General features: G+C 42.3%; 1 protein-coding gene across 1 annotated transcript in view; it reads right to left on the bottom strand.

Moving 5' to 3' along the window:
- Positions 1-20,581, bottom strand: part of col27a1a (collagen, type XXVII, alpha 1a) — a 292,078-nt gene that overhangs the window by 10,110 nt on the left and 261,387 nt on the right. The window contains exons 47-55 of the mRNA XM_029708455.1: positions 16,040-16,147; positions 10,490-10,597; positions 10,086-10,193; positions 9,851-9,904; positions 8,092-8,154; positions 5,808-5,861; positions 5,684-5,719; positions 1,334-1,351; positions 1,182-1,208 (exon numbers count right to left, since the gene is read on the bottom strand). Coding sequence (XP_029564315.1) covers positions 1,182-1,208; positions 1,334-1,351; positions 5,684-5,719; positions 5,808-5,861; positions 8,092-8,154; positions 9,851-9,904; positions 10,086-10,193; positions 10,490-10,597; positions 16,040-16,147 — 576 coding nt within the window. The remainder of the gene's footprint in view (positions 1-1,181; positions 1,209-1,333; positions 1,352-5,683; positions 5,720-5,807; positions 5,862-8,091; positions 8,155-9,850; positions 9,905-10,085; positions 10,194-10,489; positions 10,598-16,039; positions 16,148-20,581) is intronic.

Here is a 20,581-nt window from a genome sequence, read left to right as displayed (position 1 = left end):
CAGAACGCCACAGCCCGTCTGGTGTTCAACCTTCCCAAGTTCTCTCACGTCACCCCGCTCCTCCGCTCTCTCCACTGGCTTCCAGTTGAAGCTCGCATCCGCTACAAGACCATGGTGCTTGCCTACGGAGCTGTGAGGGGAACGGCACCTCTGTACCTTCAGGCTCTGATCAGGCCCTACACCCAAACAAGGGCACTGCGTTCATCCACCTCTGGCCTGCTCGCCTCCCTACCTCTGAGGAAGCACAGTTCCCGCTCAGCCCAGTCAAAACTGTTCGCTGCTCTGGCACCCCAATGGTGGAACAAGCTCCCTCACGACGCCAGGACAGCGGAGTCAATCACCACCTTCCGGAGACACCTGAACTGAAACCCCACCTCTTTAAGGAATACCTAGGATAGGATAAAGTAATCCTTCTAACCCCCCCCCCTTTAAAAGATTTAGATGCACTATTGTAAAGTGGTTGTCAACTGGATATCATAAGGTGAATGCACCAATTTGTAAGTCGCTCTAGATAAGAGCGTCTGCTAAATGACTTAAATGTAAATGTAAAACTGCCGTGGTAGGTTTCGTGGGTTTTTACACTCTTATGTAGGTGTCATAACCAGCCATAAAATAACTACCGTGGTAGGTTTTGTGGGTTTTTACACTCTTATGTAGGTGTCATAACCAGCCATAAAATAACTGCCGTGGTAGGTTTCGTGGGTTTTTACACTCCCATGTAGGTGTCATAACCAGGCATAAAGTAACTACCGTGGTAGGTTCGTGGGTTTTTACACTCCTATGTAGGTGTCATAACCAGGCATAAAGTAACTACCGTGGTAGGTTTCGTGGGTTTTTACACTCTCATGGAGGTGTCATAACCAGCCATAAAATAACTACCGTGGTAGGTTTTGTGGGTTTTCATACTCTTACGTAGGTGTCATAACAGCCATAAAATAACTATGTGGTAGGTTTTGTGGGTTTTTATACTCTTATGTAGGTGTCATAACCAGGCATATAATAACACAATATATGTCACAACAGGTGTAAACATGTGTTATGATGCGTTATGTCAGCTGTTATGACATATTATGACATGGTTATAACGTGCTATGACACTGGGTGTCAAGTAATGTGTTAGCCAAATGAGGTTAACACACTAACAAAGTATGCTAGATTGAGTTAGGAAGATGAAGACTTACTGGAGGTCCCGGGGGTCCTGGAAGACCCTGTGAAACAACAAAATCACAAAACATCTCAATCTGGTAGTGATCAATGCCTTTTTTAAGCCTAACATTGGAGGGTTTTTAAATCAGTTTAATTATTTAAAACATCCTGTACTGCAAACACATACCTTTGGTCCTTGTAATCCCTGTTGATGAGCAAGAAGGAAAGAGAAAAAATACGTAAATTCTGGGTACACCCAGGAAAAAAGGTACCTACAGTAGTTGTCACTGTGGTTCCCTACTTGTCACTGAGGTGGTACCCTGTAAGGTATGTCAATATTATACCTTTAGTCAGCAGTATATCATATTACATATTACCCTTATAGGTTGTATTTGCAAAGAGGCAATTGTATACCTCTTGGGTGACGAAATAGCACCTTTCTCACAGGTACAAATGTGCACCTACAGAAATGGTACACATTAGCTTTTTCGGGTGTCACTACAGCCCTTTTGATACACTTTTATTTAACCAGGGAAAAACACATTGAGATTAATTAAATAAATAGCAAATATTATATACACAATAAACAATCAAACAAAACAAACACATTTATTGTAACGTATGTCTGAAGAATGGGACCAAAGTGCAGCGTGTGGATCGTTCCACATTTTATTTAAACTGTGAAACTATGCAAGACACAAATAAACTCAGAAACAAAACAACAAACCGTGACGAAGAGGTGCAACACACACTTACTCAAAATAATCTCCCACAAAACCTAGTGGGAAAACCAACAACTTAAATATGATCCCCAATTAGAGACAACGATGACCAGCTGCCTCTAATTGGAGATCACCCCCCCCCCCAAAACATAGAAATACAGAAATTAGAACCCCACATAGAAATACAGAAACTAGAACCAACATAGAAATAAACTAGAAAAAAACCCCTGTCACGCCTTGACCTACTCTACCATAGAAAATAAACGTTTTCTATGGTCAGAACGTGTCAGTACCCCCCCAAAGGTGCGGACTCCGAACGCAAAACCCTAAACAACAAAAAAACAGGGAGGGTTAGGGTGGGTGTCTAATGTCGGTGGCGGCTCTGGTGCAGGACGAAGAACCTTCTCATCCCGCGTATCCAGCATCGGAGGCGGTTCTGGTGCGGGACGAAGAACCCTCTCATCCTGCTAATCCCCCAGCATAGGAGGTGGCTCCGGTTCGGGGCGTAGCCCCCGCTCCGTCAGCTGATCCCTCCACGTTTGGTGTCACCGGACCGGGGACCATCTCATGAGGCTCCGGACCGGGGACCATCTCATGAGGCTCCCGACCGGGGACCATCTCATGAGGCTCCCAACCGGGGACCATCTCATGAGGCTCCGGACCATGGGCCGTCGCCGGAAGTGGGAACTGTCGCCGGAAGCTCCGGACTGGGAACTGTCGCCGGAAGCTCCGGACTGGGAACTGTCGCCGGAAGCTCCGGACTGGGAACTGTCGCCGGAAGCTCTGGACTGGGCAGGCGCACTGGAGGCCTGATGTGTGGGGCTGGCACAGGTGGTGCCAGACTGGTAACATGCACCTCAGGGCGAGTGCGGGGAGCAGGAACAGGACACTCCCGACTGGAGAGACTCACTGAAGGCCTAGTGCATGGAGCCGGGACAGGTGGCCCCAGACTGGTGACACACACTTCAGGGCGAGTGCGAGGAGCAGGAACAGGGCGTACTGGGCTGTGGAGGTGCACTGGAGGTCTGGAGCTTAGTGCTGGCACAATCCGTCCTGGCTGGATGCTCACTTTAGCCCCAAAAGTACGGGGCGCTGGCACAGGACGCACTGGGCTGTGAATGCGCACTGGAGACACCGTGCGCATCACCGCAAAACATGGTGCCTGACAGGTCACACGCTCCCCACGGTGAGTACGGCGAGTTGGCACAGGACGTACTGGGCTGTGAATGCGCACTGGAGACATGGTGCGTATAGCCGGCCTCCTTTGTACCAGAACTTTAACACACTTCTTGGGATGAGTACGGGGAGCTGACTCAGGTGGCATCTGACGGCTAACATGCTCCTCAGGGAAAATGCCGTACATACTACGCCAAACCAACAGCTCTCTCTCTCTCATCACCCTCCTCCACTATCTCACAGTACTCCTCGCTCAGTCTCTCCCAATATTCCTCTTCGCTCTCAGACTCACCCCTCGGTTTCGCCAACCAACCCATGTGCCCCCCCAAAATGTTTTACTGGGGCTGCCTCTCGTGCTTCCGTCGTTGCCGTGCTAGTTCCTCGTATCGTCGCCGCTCTGCTCTAGCTGCTTTAATCTCTTCCTTCGGACGGCGATACTCCTTGGCCTGCCTCCAGGGTCCTTTCCCGTCCAGGATTTCCTCCCATGTCCATTTGTCCTGACCACGCTGCTTGATCCTTTGGTGGTGGGAGATTCTGTCACGTATGTCTGAAGAATGGGACCAAGGCGCAGCGTGTGGATCGTTCCACATTTTATTTAAACTGTGAAACTATGCAAGACATACAAATAAACTCAAACAAAACAAGAAACTGTGATGAAGAGGTGCAACACACACTTACTCAAAATAATCTCCCACAAAACCTAGTGGGAAAACCAACAACTTAAATATGATCCCCAATTAGAGACAACGATGACCAGTTGCCTCTAATTGGAGATCATCCCAAAAAAACAACATAGAATTACAGAAACTAGAACCCCACATAGAAATACAGAAACTAGACAAAACCCCCTGACCTACTCTACCATAGAAAATAAAAGCTTTCTATGGTCAGAACGTGACATTTATAAATATAAAAATCCCTAGCCTTTCTCTTAAACTGACCCAGAGACAACACCACATCTGTCAAGGTGTGCATTGGAAGTCAGGCGCAGGAGAGCAGAGATGAGTGGACAAGGCACTTTACTGAGGCAATATATGAATAGAACGCAACCGCGTCACAAAAACAAATGCCCTCAGAACAAGTACAAAAGTACAAAGTACAAAGTACAGGATGTCAAAAAGCACGGGTGTAAAATATAACCCGGCGCAATCCAGCCGGGAGAGTGCCAACCTGACAATAAACAATTACGCACACAGACATGGGGGGAACAGAGGGTTAAATACACGACATGTAATGAGAGAATTAATACCAGGTGTGTGGGAAAACAAGACAAAACAAATGGAAAATGAAAGGTGGTGTCACGGGTGTGCGTACTGGTAGCAAAGTCAGGTGCAGGAGAGCAGAGAGTTGTGAACAGGCGCACACTTTATTTAGGCAGGCGCAAACAGCAGACGGACGCAACTGCGTCAAAACCTCCAGCAAAAATGGCAAAAGTGCAAAGCACGAAAACAGTCACAAAAGCTATAGTTTACCAAATAAACATACTTTGTGAAATAAACACGGATCATGGAAACAATTCCACACAAAGACATGGAGGGGGAACAGAGGAATATATAGCAGTGTAATTAGGGAATGTAAACCAGGTGTGCTGGAAACAAGACAAAACAAATGGAACAATGAAAAATGAAGCGGTGATGGCTAGAAGGCCGGTGACGTCGAACGCCGAATGCTGCCTGAACAAGGAGAGGAGCTGACTTCGGCGGAAGTCGTGACAACATCCAAATGAAACATTACTTGGAGATTATTCCACATGATAGGGGCCTGGTAGGAAAATTAAATTTTTAAGTGACAAGAATGCTGTAAAATGCCTGTTTAAACATTCTAGATTATTTTTCTTTTTTCTTTCAACATGCTGAGAAGAACAATTAGATATTGTAATGAAAATGTTGACTCAACAACATTTGATATTATCAATAGCTTTTTTATTGTCTCACGCGCTTACATAAGCCTTTAAAAAGACTACAGAGCTGCAAGTGGACAATACCCAGAAAACAGGACCACATTGGCCCTGTTGGACATTCTGTGGGCATGGACTAGCTCCAGCAGCCTAACATTGGCTGGCCAACACTAGTCCAGCACAGGCTAGCCCACACCAGCTTAACATGTGCTAGCACATGCTGGGCCAATTATTAGGTGGGTAACATAGCATGGGCCAAATGGGGAAGCCCACACTGGCCCCTAATGTGTTAGATCGGGTGAGTGTTTTATTCTGTTCTACTTGATAATGTAGCGGCGGGGGCTCATTAGAATATTTGGGGCGTGGTTTGCATTCAGTTATTTTGTACAGCTGTTACTGAGAGTGTCATTCCAGATTGTACACTGCCATTTCAGTAGTCTTAATAAAGGCTTGAGTAAGTGCATGTGACATATAAAAGTATCTTACATAGTAACTACTATGTTGATTTTTGGATACAATGCTAATCTGTTAAAACGGATCAATTGTAATAAGGTTGGGCCTATACCATGAGCTCATATTAGGACCTAAATGGCCCTCACCAGAGGAGGGCTGCCCTCAGCAAAGGACCAAATGTGTCGTTATTGGAGCAGACTGAATCAGTGAAGTGAAACAATACTAAAATTGACCTTGGATTCCAGAGTAGGTATAGTAGTTAGGGGGGTTTGAGCACTGAAGTACTTACCATCTCTCCACGGCTCCCCTTGTCTCCTTTAGGGCCCTGAGGAGATACGTGTATAGTCAGAATGATGAAGCAAGCAGCCATACCTAAATAAATATTGTTTAATTGATATGGGTAAAATACTTACTGGACTTCCATCGGGCCCAATAATCCCCATCGGACCCATTACTCCACCTCTGCCCTGGAGATGGAAGGAAAGAGGAAGAGAGTGATGAGTTCCCGTCAATCTATAGCCCTGTTTATATCTGGTGCTAACATGTGTCCTTTGTTCCTGATTTTGTCCACATTCTGATTGTGCCCACATTTTTAGACTGGTGTAGACGATTAAAAGACTCCAGAGGCAGTCGGGAATGCATTGTGTCTGGATATCTTACAAGTGTAGACGGATCTAGACATTTAAATCATAATTGAGCCCTACAGACGAAGAACTGTATGTGCTTTTTGCATTTTCATTAAAAAAAATCTCACACCAAATACAAACATACAAATAAGAACAACAACTTTCAGACGCACACAAACAACGGCAACATCTCATCTGCCGAGACCCCATCCCTAGTGCTTGCATTATTATTTGCCATGTGGCCTTAAATTGTACCAATTTGTTTTTCTCGGTCGCCCAGGCAATTTAAATATTTCAATAATAAATCATATTGTGTTAATGATAGCGGATTGATTTCCACACATTTTTTTCAAGATCAGTGAGGTATTGTCCAGCCCATTGGGTATCTCACTACACCACCATATGCCATGTCTTGAAATATGCAGATAGACGGATTAAAAGTAAGTTTACATTGTAATACTTCTGACAGACAACTTTCTAGCTCTGTCCCATAATTTGGGGGCTTTATAGCATTCCCAGAAAGAATGGATTACTGAGTCATTGTAAATAAAAAGGTGTTCTTAACTGACTTGCATTACATTTACATTTTAGGCATTTAGCAGACGCTCTAATCCAGAGCGATTTACAGTAGTGAATGCATACATTTCATCCAATTTCATACATTTTTTTTCTGTGCTGGCCCCCTGTGGGAATCGAACCCACAACCCTGGCGTTGCAAACACCATGCTCTACCAACTGAGCTACAGGGAAGGCTAACCTAGTTAAATAAAGGTAAAATAAAATACATCAAAAATAGCTTTATACCCAAGACATGACTCTGACGTTGTGCCTATTCCATTTTCAGATTAGTGATGTTTTTAAATATCATTAACTGAACCATCAAGAGTTGTGAACAGACATAGAAGTAGATAGTAGAGGTGGTGTAATATTCTAACTCCAAATTATTTATACAAATGCAACTGCATCAGCTGTTCAAAATAATAAAACATGGAGATATTGTTCTTCTGTAAGAACAATATTATCCTGCCCTCTAAAATCATTGACAGGTGGCACCATTGACTCATGGCGTTAATATGTCTTAAAATAAATATTCTTTTGAAAAAGATTTGTGAAATTATTTCCATACAAGGAAATGTGGTCACAATGCTGACACTGTGGACAAATTAGAGACACATTTTAATACCATGTGCTAACGCAACAAACCTTGATCAGATAGTGATTGAATAATAATGATCAGATCAAGAAACCCACATGATAGCGCAAGGTGTAAACAAGGCTTATGACATGTGCAAGACAGTGACCAACATATTTTTCTGCTGGGGAAGTTTTTATTTTTCTGCAGTGATTACACCAATATGTACTTGCTAAACACCTCCTGAGTAGTTTTGAAGAAACTTGTGTGTTACTACTGTAGTCAAAAAATAGTTCTTAATATTCCGGGCAACTTTATGAATTGTATCTTAATTGAAATTTCTTGGTAAAAATGTGTAGCACTATTTTAGAGTATTGTTAAGAATATAAGATATTTTATGCATACTGTCCCTGACCTGGGTTCAAATAGCTTATTTTTCTTTCAAAAGAGACCAAGGTACAATTGCGCTAACTGACATCGGTTTGAAAAAATCTGTGCTCGTACATGGTATAACCAATAAAGTGTTCAAGAGGGTATGCTCGCACACAATGTAGACATAGTACAATATCTTCTTTATGCTGTTTTAATGTATTTTCTCTAGCAGCAGCAAGGGAAATACTTTTTCACACAGATGTTTCAGACAAAGCCTTCTCCTGTGTGTGCAATCAATAAACCGATCACAGAATAGTCCCAAAAGTGCAAACCCAGCCCCTCTGGCACTTAAGGCAGGCTAAATCAAACAGATTAAGCCTAGTCCTAGACTAAAAAGCAAACTCAAAAACCCTTCCTCCAGAGTTCTTTTTCATCTTGGACTAGGCTTGAGCTGTGTCCGGGAAACTAAACCTAAAATTATTTGAAAGAAAACAAATACTACTTGATCCCAGGTTTGGTAGAGCTAGCATGCCGGAAATTACTGGTCTACAAAAGGCCTCTACTTACCATTGTGCCCTGTGGCCCTTTTGGTCCCTGTATGCCTTTTGGTCCCAAGTCACCTGGAGGCCCCTGGAAACATCAATGACAAACATTTATAAAATCAGTATAACGTCATGTGCAACACATGTATTACACTCCCCCCCGATGCGCCGATGTAAAAGGCTGTTTTTATATATAAATATGAACTTTATCGAACAAAAAATGCATGTATTGTGTAACATGATGTCCTCGGAGTGTCATCTGATGAAGATTGTCAAAGGTTAGTGCTGCATTTAGCTGTGTTTTGGGTATTTGTGATGCATGCTAGTTGCTTTGAAAATGGCAGTGTGTTTTTTTTTGGCAGGGTACTCTCCTAACCTAATCTAATGTTTTGCTTTTGCTGTAAAGCCTTTTTGAAATCGGACAACGTGGTTCGATTCAGGAGAGGTGTATCTATAAAATGGTGTAAAATAGTCATATGTTTGAGAAATTGAAGTTATAGCATTTATGAGGTATTTGTATTAAGCGCGACGCGATTCCACTGGCTGTTGACTAGGGTGGGACGCAAGCGTCCCACGTTTCCCAGACAGGTTAATGTTGTGAATTCTGTTATGAATGTATTGTAATGTTTTTAAAATGTATAATTGCCTTATTTTTGCTGGACCCAAGGAAGAGTAGCTGCTGAATACAAATACTAAACGTTTGACTACTTTAATACGCATATATGTGAATTTGTCCCAATACTTTAGGTCCCCTAAAATGGGGGGAATATGTACAAAAAGTGCTGTAATTTCTAAGTGGTTCACCAGATAAGGGTGAAAATAACCTCAAATGAAAGATGAAAGTCTGTACTTTAACCTCAATCATTGTATCATTTCAAATCCTAAGTGCACAACCAAAGCAACAAAAACACTTTTGGAGCTTACTTTATGTGGTTGTCCCACCAAGCTATCTTAAGATCTGAACTGGACTGTGTGGTACGAGGCCGCCATCTACTGGCGGTGGAAGGACACTGTTTTTTGCAAACTCAACTGTTTTCATGAACATTAAGGACTTTTTTTGTGCATTTCTTGTATAATATATATATATATATATATATATATATATATATATACATATATATATACACATATACACACATATATATATATATACATACACATATACATATACACACACACATATATATATATACACACACACATATACATATACACACACACACATACATATACACACACACACACACACACATACATACACATATATATATATATATATACACACACATATATATATATATATATATATATATATATATATATATATATATATATATATATATATATATATATATATATGTATATATATGTATGTATATGTATATATATATATATGTATATATATATATATGTGTATATATATGTATGTATATGTATATATATATATATATGTATATATATATGTATATATGTATATGTATATATATACATATACATATACATATATACACATGTAGCCGAACTACAGCACCTACTGTGTGTGTGTGTGTGTGTATATGTGTGTGTGTGTGTGTGTGTGTGTGTGTGTGTGTGTGTGTGTGTGTGTGTGTGTGTGTGTGTGTGTGTGTGTGTGTGTGTGTGTGTGTGTATGTATGTATGTATGTATGTATGTATGTATATATACACACATATACATACACACACACATACAGTAGGTGCTGTAGTTCGGCTACATTACATATACCCCTGGGCTGCCTGACATGTGCATGTGTGTATGAACTCACTGTAGGTCCAAACACTCCCAGTATCCCTGGAAAACCTGGTTCTCCTGTATCACCCTGGAACAGAGCAGACACAGCAGTTAGAATGTGGCCCCAACAATGGGGGACAACAACGTCCACCAATAGACCTACATCAGAAAACAGAAGTAAGCTAATATAGGAACCACGCTATGTGAGCATTACCAGTATCATCAATGTCAATATTAATCTATATACATGTTAGTTGGCTGAAACTTACAGGTTGTCCTTTGGGCCCCTGGTCCCCCTGTGGCCCTGGCAGTCCCATCCCACCCTTAAAGCCTCTCTTCCCTGAGGGTCCTGTCTGGCCTGGGAGGCCCCTTTCACCCTGGGAGAAGAAATCACATAGAGCCAACTGACATGAAGAATAGTAGTATGGAGTAGGTGCCTATTACTCTACAATAACGTTCCATAAATGTTTTTAGAATCAAGACATTCTTTAAGTTGAGCTTAATGACCTTTTAATTCAGTCAATTCAGGGGATGAATCGAATAGGATTTAATGACGATTTTACAATTATTGAATTGGAATTGTCATTCAATTATCCTTAGCCTATGTTTACACCCTGATGAAAACCCTTCCTCCATACACTCAACTACACAATTTCCATCTCTCTTACAGTACCTTTGGTCCGAAGGTTCCCATATCGCCCGGCAGTCCCAGCCCGCCGACTTTTCCACGGTAACCAGCTTTGCCAAGGAGACCGAACTCACCATCGTCACCATGCTCGCCCTACAGAGAGAGAGAGAGAGAGTAGATTTTTTGTACTGTATTGTCCTGTTTATCATTAATATTCATGGGGTATTCTTATTGTGAAGAATGCGAAGGATGAGCCCCATCTTTTTTTATATTTACATTTTATTTAAGTTGGCAAGTCAGTTAAGAACAAATTGTATTTACAATAACGGCCTTGCCGTGTGGTAGCAGAGAAAACAGTCTATAACTTGGGTGACTGGGGTCTCTGACAATTATACGGGCTTTCCTCTGACACCGCCTACTGTATCGGTCCTGGATGGCAGGAAGCTTGGCCCCAGCGATGTACTGGGCCGTGCGCACTACCCTCTGCAGCGCCTTACGGTGGGATGCCGAGCAGTTGCCATACCAGGCGGTGAAGCAAATGGTCAGGATGCTCTCGATGGTGCAGCTGTTGAACTTTTTGAAGATCTGGGAACCCATGCCAAATCTTTTCAGTCTCCTTTGGGGGAAAAGGTGCTGTTGTGCCCTCTTCACGACTGTTTTGGTGTGTTTGGACCATGATAGTTTGTTGGTGATGTGGACACCAAGGAACATGAAACTCTTGACCCGCTCCACTACAGCCCCGTCGATGTTAATGGGGGCCTGTTTGACTCTCCTTTTCCAGTAGTCCACGATCATCTCCTTTGTCTTGCTCACATTGAGGGAGAGGTTGTGGTCCTGGCACTACACTGCCAGGTCTCTGACCACCTCCCTATAGGCTGGCTCAACGTTGTCGGGGATCAGGCCTACCACTGTTGTGTCGTCAGCAAACTTAATGATGGTGTTGGAGTCGTTCTTGGCCATGCAGTCATGGGTGAACAGGGATTACAGGAGGAGACTAAGCACGCACCCCTGAGGGGCCCCTGTGTTGAGGATCAGCGAGGCAGATGTGTTGTTGCCTACCCTTACCACCTGGGGGTGGCCCGTCAGGAAGTCCAGAATCCAGTTGCAGAGGGAGGTGTTTAGTCCCAGGGTCCTTAGCTTAGTGATGAGCTTTGTGGGCACTATGGTATTGAACGCTGATTTTCCTTTTGTCCAGATGTGAAAGGGCATTGTGGAGTGCAATAGAGATGGTGTCATCTGTGGATCTGTGGGGCGGTATGCAAATTGGAGTGGGTCCAGGGTGTCTGGGATGATGGTGTTGATGTGAGCCATGACCAGCCTTTCAAAGGGTTTCATGGCTACAGATGTGAGTGCTACAGGGCAATAGTAATTTAGACAGGTTACGTTGGCATTCTTGGGCACAGGTACTATGGTGGTCTGCTTGAAACGTGGGGATTACAGATTGAGTCAGGAGGAGGTTGAAAATGTCAGTGAAGATATTTGCCAACTGGTCAGCACATGCTCTGAGTATGCGTCTTGGCAATCCGTCTGGCCCCAAGACCTTATCAATGTTAACCTGTTTAAAGTTCTTACATCGGCTACGGAGAGCGTGATCATACAGTTGTCCGGAACAGCTGGTGCTCTCATGCATGGTTCAGTGTAATGCGTGCCTTGAAGCGAGCATAAAAGGCATTTAGCTCGTCTGACAAAGCACCGGAGTCTGACAACTTGGATGGAAAATTACTGAGGATAATAGCAGACGATATTGCCATTCCTATTTGCCATAACTTCAATCTAAGCCTACTAGAAAGTGTATGCCCTCAGACCTGGAGGGAAGCAAAATTACACTGAACAAAAATATAAACGCAACATGTAAAGTGCTGGTCCCATGTTTCATGAGCTGAAATAAGAGATTGCAGAAATGTTCCATATGCGCAAAAAGGGGGGTGCAGAGGGGTTTTTCTGTCTGTAATAAAGCCCTTTTGTGGGGAAAAACTCATTCCGATTGGCTGGGCCTGGCTTCCCAGTGGGTCGGCCTGGCTCTCAAGTGGGTGGGCCTATGCCCTCCCAGGCTCACCACTGGCTTCGCCCTTGCCCAGTCATGTGAAATCCATAAATTAGGGCCTAATGCATTTATTTCAATTGACTGATTCCCTTATATGAACTGTAACTCAGCAAAATCTGAGAAATTGTTGCATGTTGCATTCATTTTTTTGTTCAGGATAATTCCGCTACCCAAGAATAGTAAAGCCCCCTTTACTGGCTGAAATAGCTGACCAATCAGCCTGTTACCAACCCTTTGGATAACGTCTGAACAAAATAGTGTTTGACCAGATACAATGCTATTTTATAGTAAACAAATTGACAACGTACTTTTGGCATGCTTATAGGGAAGGACATTCGACAAGCACAGCACTTATACAAATGGCTGATGATTGCCTGAGAGAAAATTACGATAAAAAGATTGTGGGAGCTGTTTTGTTAGACTTCAATGCGGCTTTTGACATTATCCATCATAGTCTGCTGATGGAAAAACGTATGTGTTATGGCTTTACACCCCCTGCTATATTATGGATAAAGGGTTACCTGTCTAACAGAACACAGAGGGTGATCTTTAATGGAAGTCTCTCAAACATAATCCAGGTAGAACTTTTTTCAATCTTTACTAATGATATGCCACTGGCCTTGAGTAAAGCCAGTGTGTCTAGGTATGCTTATGACTCTATTTACATCAGCTACTACAACTACTGAAAAAGACAACTACTGACAACAACACCACTACAACAGACCACAACCCCAGAACTACTGACAACAACCACACAGCTACTAACCACACAACTACTGACCACACCACAACTACTTACCCCAACTACTGACCACATCTACTGACCACAATTCCTAACCACGACCACATAACTATTGACCTCAACTACTAGCAAGAACCACACTACTGACCACAACCACACAAATAGTGAGCACACAACTACTAAACAACAAACCTACTGACCACAAACAAAAGAAACACTGACCACAAACACTATTGACCACACAACTACTGACAAAGACAAGTACTGACCACAACCACACAACAACTGACCAAACTACTGACCACAACCACTGAACAAAACGACTGACCACACAGCAGAACTATTGACCACACAACTCCTGAAAAAGACAACTACTCACCACAACCACACAACTACTGACCACAACCACTGAACACAAATACTCAACTTCTCTCAACCCCACCCTGTGCAATTGGGTCCTGGAATTTCTGACGGGGTGCCCCCAGGTGGTGAAGGTAGGAAACAACATCTACACTTCGTTGACCCTCAACACTGGGGCCCCGCAAGGGTGCGTGCTCAGCCCCCTCCTGAACTCCCTGTTCACCCATGACTGCGTGGCCATGCACACCTCCAACTCAATCACCAAGTTTGCAGACGACACAACAGTAGTGGGCTTGACGAGACAGTCTACAGGGAGGAGGTGAGGGCACTCGGAATGTGGTGTCAGGAAAATAACCTGTCACTCAACATCAACAAAACAAAGGAGATGATTGTGGACTTCAGGAAACAGCAGAGGGAGCACCCCCCAACCACATCGACGGGACAGTAGTGGAGAAGGTGGAAAGTTTTAAGTTCCTCAGCGTACACATCACAGACAAACTGAAATGGTCCACCCACACAGACAATGTGGTGAAGAAAGCGCAACAGCGCCTCTTCAACCTCAGGAGGTTTAAGAAATTTGGCTTGTCACCTAAAACCCTGACAAATATTTACAGATGCACAAGTGAGAGCATCATGTTGGGCTGTATCACTGCCTGGTACGGCAACTGCACCACCCTCATCCGCAAGGCTCTCCAGCGGGTGGTGCGGTCTGCACAACTCATCACTGGGGGCAAACTATCTGCCCTCCAAGACACCTACAGCACCCAATGTCACAGGAAGGCCAAAAAGATCATCAAGGACATCAACCACCCGAGCCACTGCCTGTTCACCCTGCTACCATCCAGGAGGCGAGGTCAATACAGGTGCATCAAAGCTGGGACCGAGAGACTGAAAAACAGCTTCTATCTCAAGGCCATCAGACTGTTGAACAGCAATCACTAACTCAGAGGAAGCTGCCTACGTACAGACTCAAATCATTGGCCACTTTAAAACATTGATCACTAGTCACTTTAAATAATGCCACTTTAATAATGTTTACATATCTTACATTACTCATCTCATATGTAAATACTGTATCTTATACCATTTATTGCATCTTGCCTATGCCGCTCGGCCATCGGTCATCCATATATTTGAATGTACATATTCTTATTCCATCCCTTTAGATTTGTGTGTATTAGGTAGTTGTTGTGGAATTGTTAGATTACTGTTTAGATATTACTGCACAAGCATTTTGCTACACTCGCATTAACATATGCTAACCATGTGTATGTGACCAATAAAATGTGATTTGATTTTGATAACCACACAACTACTGACTAAAGCATACAACTACTGACCACAACACCTGACCACAACACACCTACTGACCACAACTACTGTGCACACAACAACTACTGACAACAACCACACACCAACTGACCACATAACTACTGACCACACAACACAACTATTGACCACACAACTACTGAGAAAGACAACTACTCACCACAACCACACAACTGACCACACAACTACTGACTAAACCTACTTACCACAAAACTACTGAACCATACAACTAATGACCACAACACAACACCTAACCACAACTACTGACCTTAACCACACAACTACTGACCACAATAACACAACTATTGACAACACAACTTCTGACCACACAACACAACTATTGACCACACAACTACTGAGAAAGACATCTACTTGCCACAACCGCACAGCAACTGACCACACAACTACTGACAACAACTACTCTCTACAACACAACTACTGACCACAACACAACTACTTACCACAACTCCTGACCACAACTTCTAACCAACAACCACACAACTACTGACCACAACCACACAAATAGTGACCACAAAACCACACAACTACTGACCACAACCACACAACTATTGACCACAACTACTGTCCAAAACTACTGACCACTACAGACTACGATGGGCGATTGAAATTATTTCACTATTCAAATAATATAATTACACATTTTTTAACTTCTTCTACTACCATAAAAGTACTTTAAAAGAGCCCCACAACTTTACTTGTAAAGTTACCATCTAGTTCGTTTGACTCATTTCTGCCATCATGACTCAACTAGTTATTAAGTTAATCATTGTCTAATTACTTACAAATTCTCATAAATGTTCCCAAATGTTTTTCTTGTGTCTTGGTGAATTGTTCAACCATTTTTCTTTGGCAATATGAATGTGTAATTTTGCTTTACTACACGGTATACCATTGCTTTACTACATGCATTGTATTCTAACTGCTGAGGACTAATTGGTTCTAAGTTAGGTGCAGTCTTCTTAATCATGGCTAGCACATTGCTTTACCATTGACAGCTAAGAATTAGAATTCCGTGAACTGTTGTATTTTTATAATGTGCTGCTCTTACCAAACATTTCCAGAAGTGGTAATGCACTCTCTCTCCACACACTCTACTCACTGGCATGCCTTTGGACCCGTCCCTCCCTGAGACTCCGTCTACGCCTGGCACGCCCTCCAGCCCCTCTCGCCCCACCATGCCTCTCGGGCCATGGAGACCAACCACACCCTGAGGAAGAAGAAAAACAAAATAAGCAAGAAGGTTGAAGAAAAAGGGAGAATGCGCCATCAGCACCAAATGTGTGAGTAAGCCCTGTCAAGTTTTTGGTGTGATATCACAGGAATCTTATAATTAATATGGCCGACTATTAATGTAACCAGGTTAAGTACAAGGTTTTATACAGTCAAATGTGATTTTTTAAAATTTTAATAAAGAACTGTACAAATGAAACATATGTGAAGTCCATATTAAAAATAATATACAAAAATGTAAAATATGCATGATACGAACGGATATATAGTAGTTGTGTGGCTGTGAGATATACAGTTGAAGTCAGAAGTTTACATACACCTTAGCCAAAATCACTTAAACTCAGTTTTTCACAATTCCTGACATTTAATCCTAGTAAGAATTCCCTGTCTTAGGTCAGTTAGGATCACCACCTTATTTTAAGAATGTGAAATGTCAGAATAATAGTAGAGAGAATTATTTATTTCAGTTTTTCTTTCTTTCATCCCATTCCCAGTGGGTCAGAAGTTTACATACACTCAATTAGTATTTGGTAGCATTGCCTTTAAATTGTTTAACTTTGGTCAAACGTTTTGGGTAGCCTTCCACAAGCTTCCCACAATAAGTTGGGTGAATTTTGGCCCATTCCTCCTGACAGAGCTGGTGTAACGGAGTCAGGTTTGTAGGCCTCCTTGCACACACACTTTTTCAGTTCTGCCCACACATTATCTATAGGATTGAGGTCAGGGCTTTGTGATGGCCACTCCAATACCTTGACTTTGTTGTCCTAAAGCCATTTTGCCACAACTTTGGAAGTATGCGTGGGGTCATTGTCCATTTGGAAGACCCATTTGCGACCAAGCTTTAACTTCCTGACTGATGTCTTGAGATGTTGCTTCAATATATCCACATTATTTTCCTCCCTCATGATGCCATCTATTCTGTGAAGTGCACCAGTCCCTCCTGCAGCAAAGCACTCCCACAACATGATGCTGCCACCCCTGTGCTTCACGATTGGGATTGTGTTCTTCGGCTTGCAAGCCTACCCCTTTTTCCTCCAAACATAACGATGGTCATTATGGCCAAACAGTTCTATTTTTGTTTCATCAGACTAGAGGACATTTCTCCAAAAAGTATGATCTTTGTCCCCATGTACAGTCGCAAACTGTAGTCTGGCATTTTTATGGAGGTTTTGGAGCAGTGGCTTCTTCCTTGCTGAGCGGCCTTTCAGGTCATTTCGATATAGGACTCGTTTTACTGTGGATATAGATACTTTTGTACCGGTTTCCTCCAGCATCTTCACAAGGTCCTTTGCTGTTGTTCTGGGATTGATTTGCACTTTTCGCACCAAAGTACATTCATCTCCTTCCTGAGTGGTATGACGGCTGTGTGGTCCCATGGTGTTTATACTTGCGTACTATTGTTTGTACAGATGAACGTGGTACCTTCAGGCATTTGGAAATTGCTCCCAAGGATGAACCAGAATTGTGGATGTCTACAATTTTTCTGAGGTCTTGGCAGATTTCTTTTGATTGTCCCATGATGTCAAGGAAAAAGGCACTGAGTTTGAAGGTAGGCCTTGAAATACATCCACAGGTACACATTCAATTGACTCAAATGATGTCAATTAGCCTATAAGAAGCTTCTACAGCCATGGCATCATTTTCTGGAATTTTCCAAGTTGTTTAAAGGCACAGTCAACTTAGTGTATGTAAACTTCTGACCCACTGGAATTGTGATACAATGAATTATAAGTGAAATAATCTGTCTGTAAACAATTGTTGGAAAAATGACTTGTGTCATGCACAAAGTAGATGTCCTAACTGACTTGCCAAAACTATAGCTTGTTAACAAGAAATTTGTGGAGTGGTTGAAAAACGAGTTTTAATGACTCTAACCTAAGTGTATGTAAACTTCTGACTTCAACTGTATATCTAAAATCTATGAATGAAAAATCTGAGAACAGTAACATTTTACACCCACATAAAGGACCCCTAAGTATTCATTTCTGATGAAAAAACAGAAATGTGAAAAAAATTGTGCACATGAAACCCCTCAATTATGTGCAAATGGGAAAATGCGGCGTGAAGGTGGGCTGGTAAGCTACCGCATTTAGCTGACTTTGTTTAATTTAGAGTTGATTATCAAGAAAATCTGTCACCAAAATGGAATGGTATGGCACAGCCGAATATAAGACTAAGGGCAAGATTCAATCAGATTTGCGCTAGCTAACACGCGCTAGCCGGAACTGCATTATAGCTGTCAAAACAACATCTCGGCATTATACCTAAAGCTGAGATTGCCATTGGCTACAGGGAGTCGCATTAGTAGAAATCCCGTGCAGCCTTGCCTATAAGTTTGAACACTGGAATGCGAGATGTACAGTGGTTTGCGAAAGTATTCATCCCCCTTGGCATTTTTCTTATTTTGTTGCCTTTTGGGGGGTTTGTATCATTTGATTTACACAACATGCCTACCACTTTGAAGATGCAAAATATTTTTTATTATGAAACAAACAAGAAATAAAACAAAAAAACTGAAAACTTGAGCGTGCATAACTACAAAACTATTCACCCCCCCAAAGTCAATACTTTGTAGCGCCACCTTTTGCAGCAATTACAGCTGCAAGTCTCTTGGGGTATGTCTCTATAAGCTTGGCACATCTAGCCACTGGGATTTTTGCCCATTCTTCAAGGCTAAACTGCTCCAGCTCTTTCAAGTTGGATGGGTTCTGCTAGTGTACAGCAATCTTTAAGTCAAACCACAGATTCTCAATTGGATTGAGGCCATTCCAAGACACTTAAATGTTTCCCCTTAAACCACTGGAGTGTTGCTTTAGCAGTATGCTTAGGGTCATTGTCCTGCTGGAAGGTGAACCTCTGTCCCAGTCTCAAATCTCTGGAAGACTGAAACAGGTTTCCTTCAAGAATTTCCCTGTATTTAGCCCCATCCATCATTCCTTCAATTCTGACCAGTTTCCCAGTCCCTGCTGATGAAAAACATCCCCACAGCATGATGCTGCCACCACCATGCTTCATTGTGGAGATGGTTTTCTCAGGGTGATGTGAGGTGTTGGGTTTGCGCCAGACATAGCATTTTCCTTGATGGCCAAAAAGCAAAATTTTTGTCTCATCTGAGCAGAGTACCTTCTTCCATATGTTTGGGGAGTCTCCCACATGCCTTTTGGCGAACACCAAACGTGTTGCTTATTTTTTTTCTTTATTAAGCAATGGCTTTTTTTCGGGCCACTCTTCCGTAAAGCCCAGCTCTGTGGAGTGTACTGCTTAAAGTGGTCCTATGGACAGATACTCCAATCTCCGCTGTGGAGCTTTGCAGCTCCTTTAGGGTTATATTTGGTCTCTTTTTTTGCCTCTGATTAATGCCCTTCTTGCATGGTCCGTGAGTTTTGGTGGGCGGCCCTCTCTTGGCAGGTTTGTTGTGGGGCCATATTCTTTCCATTTTTTAATAATGGATTTAATAAGGGTGCTCCGTGGGATGTTCAAAAGTTTCAGATATGTTTTATAACACAACCCTGATCTGTACTTCTCCACAACTTTGTCCCTGACCTGTTTGGAGAGATCCTGGGTCTTCATAGTGCCGCTTGCTTAGTGGTGCCCCTTGCTTAGTGGTGTTGCAGACTCTGGGGCCTTTCAGAACAGGTGTATATATACAGAGATCATGTGACACTTAAGATTGCACACAGGTGGACTTTATTTAACTAATTATGTGACTTCTGAAGGTAATTGGTTGCACCAGATCTTATTTAGGGGCTTCATAGCAAAGGGGGTGAACACACATACATGCACCACTTTTCATTTTTTTTTGTTGAATATTTATTTGAATTTCACTTCACCAATTTGGACTATTATGTGTATGTCCATTACATGAAATCCAAATAAAAATCGATTTAAATTACAGGTTGTAATGAAACAAAATAGGAGAAATGAATAATTTTGCAAGGCACTGTGATCTACAACTCAATTAGGCTGATAGAAATCAACATGTTTTTGTTTAATGATTTTATATTTGAGTGTCATTATTTCTATATACCTTACACTTTCTTGGTCTGAACTTCTAATGTAAGTTGGATGGGTGTGGCTTAGTGGAAATGGCCACAAGCGCAGCCACTCACCAATTTCACAGCTCCAACGCAGTTACACCTCTGACATATCGCCTAAATTAAAACAATCATCTGCTATGTAGGTGTCAGTTATCACGCTGAACTGATTGAATCTACAGTAAGCCTTTGTAGATTCCAAGTCTTTCAAAATTGTTTTTACATTAGGCCTATGTCAAAGTAGGCTAAATAATGATGATATGGTGAAAGAAATTAATGTTGTATAATAATATGCTTATGTGTAAAGATTGTGGCTTATATTGCTTGATACATTATGATTTATATCTTCTGAAACCCGCTCATGAGTTGGTTTAGGT

The sequence above is a fragment of the Salmo trutta genome, chromosome 23 (assembly GCF_901001165.1).
Source record: "Salmo trutta chromosome 23, fSalTru1.1, whole genome shotgun sequence".
Taxonomy (NCBI): Eukaryota; Metazoa; Chordata; class Actinopteri; order Salmoniformes; family Salmonidae; genus Salmo; species Salmo trutta.
This window is presented reverse-complemented; position numbering and strand designations above follow the sequence as displayed.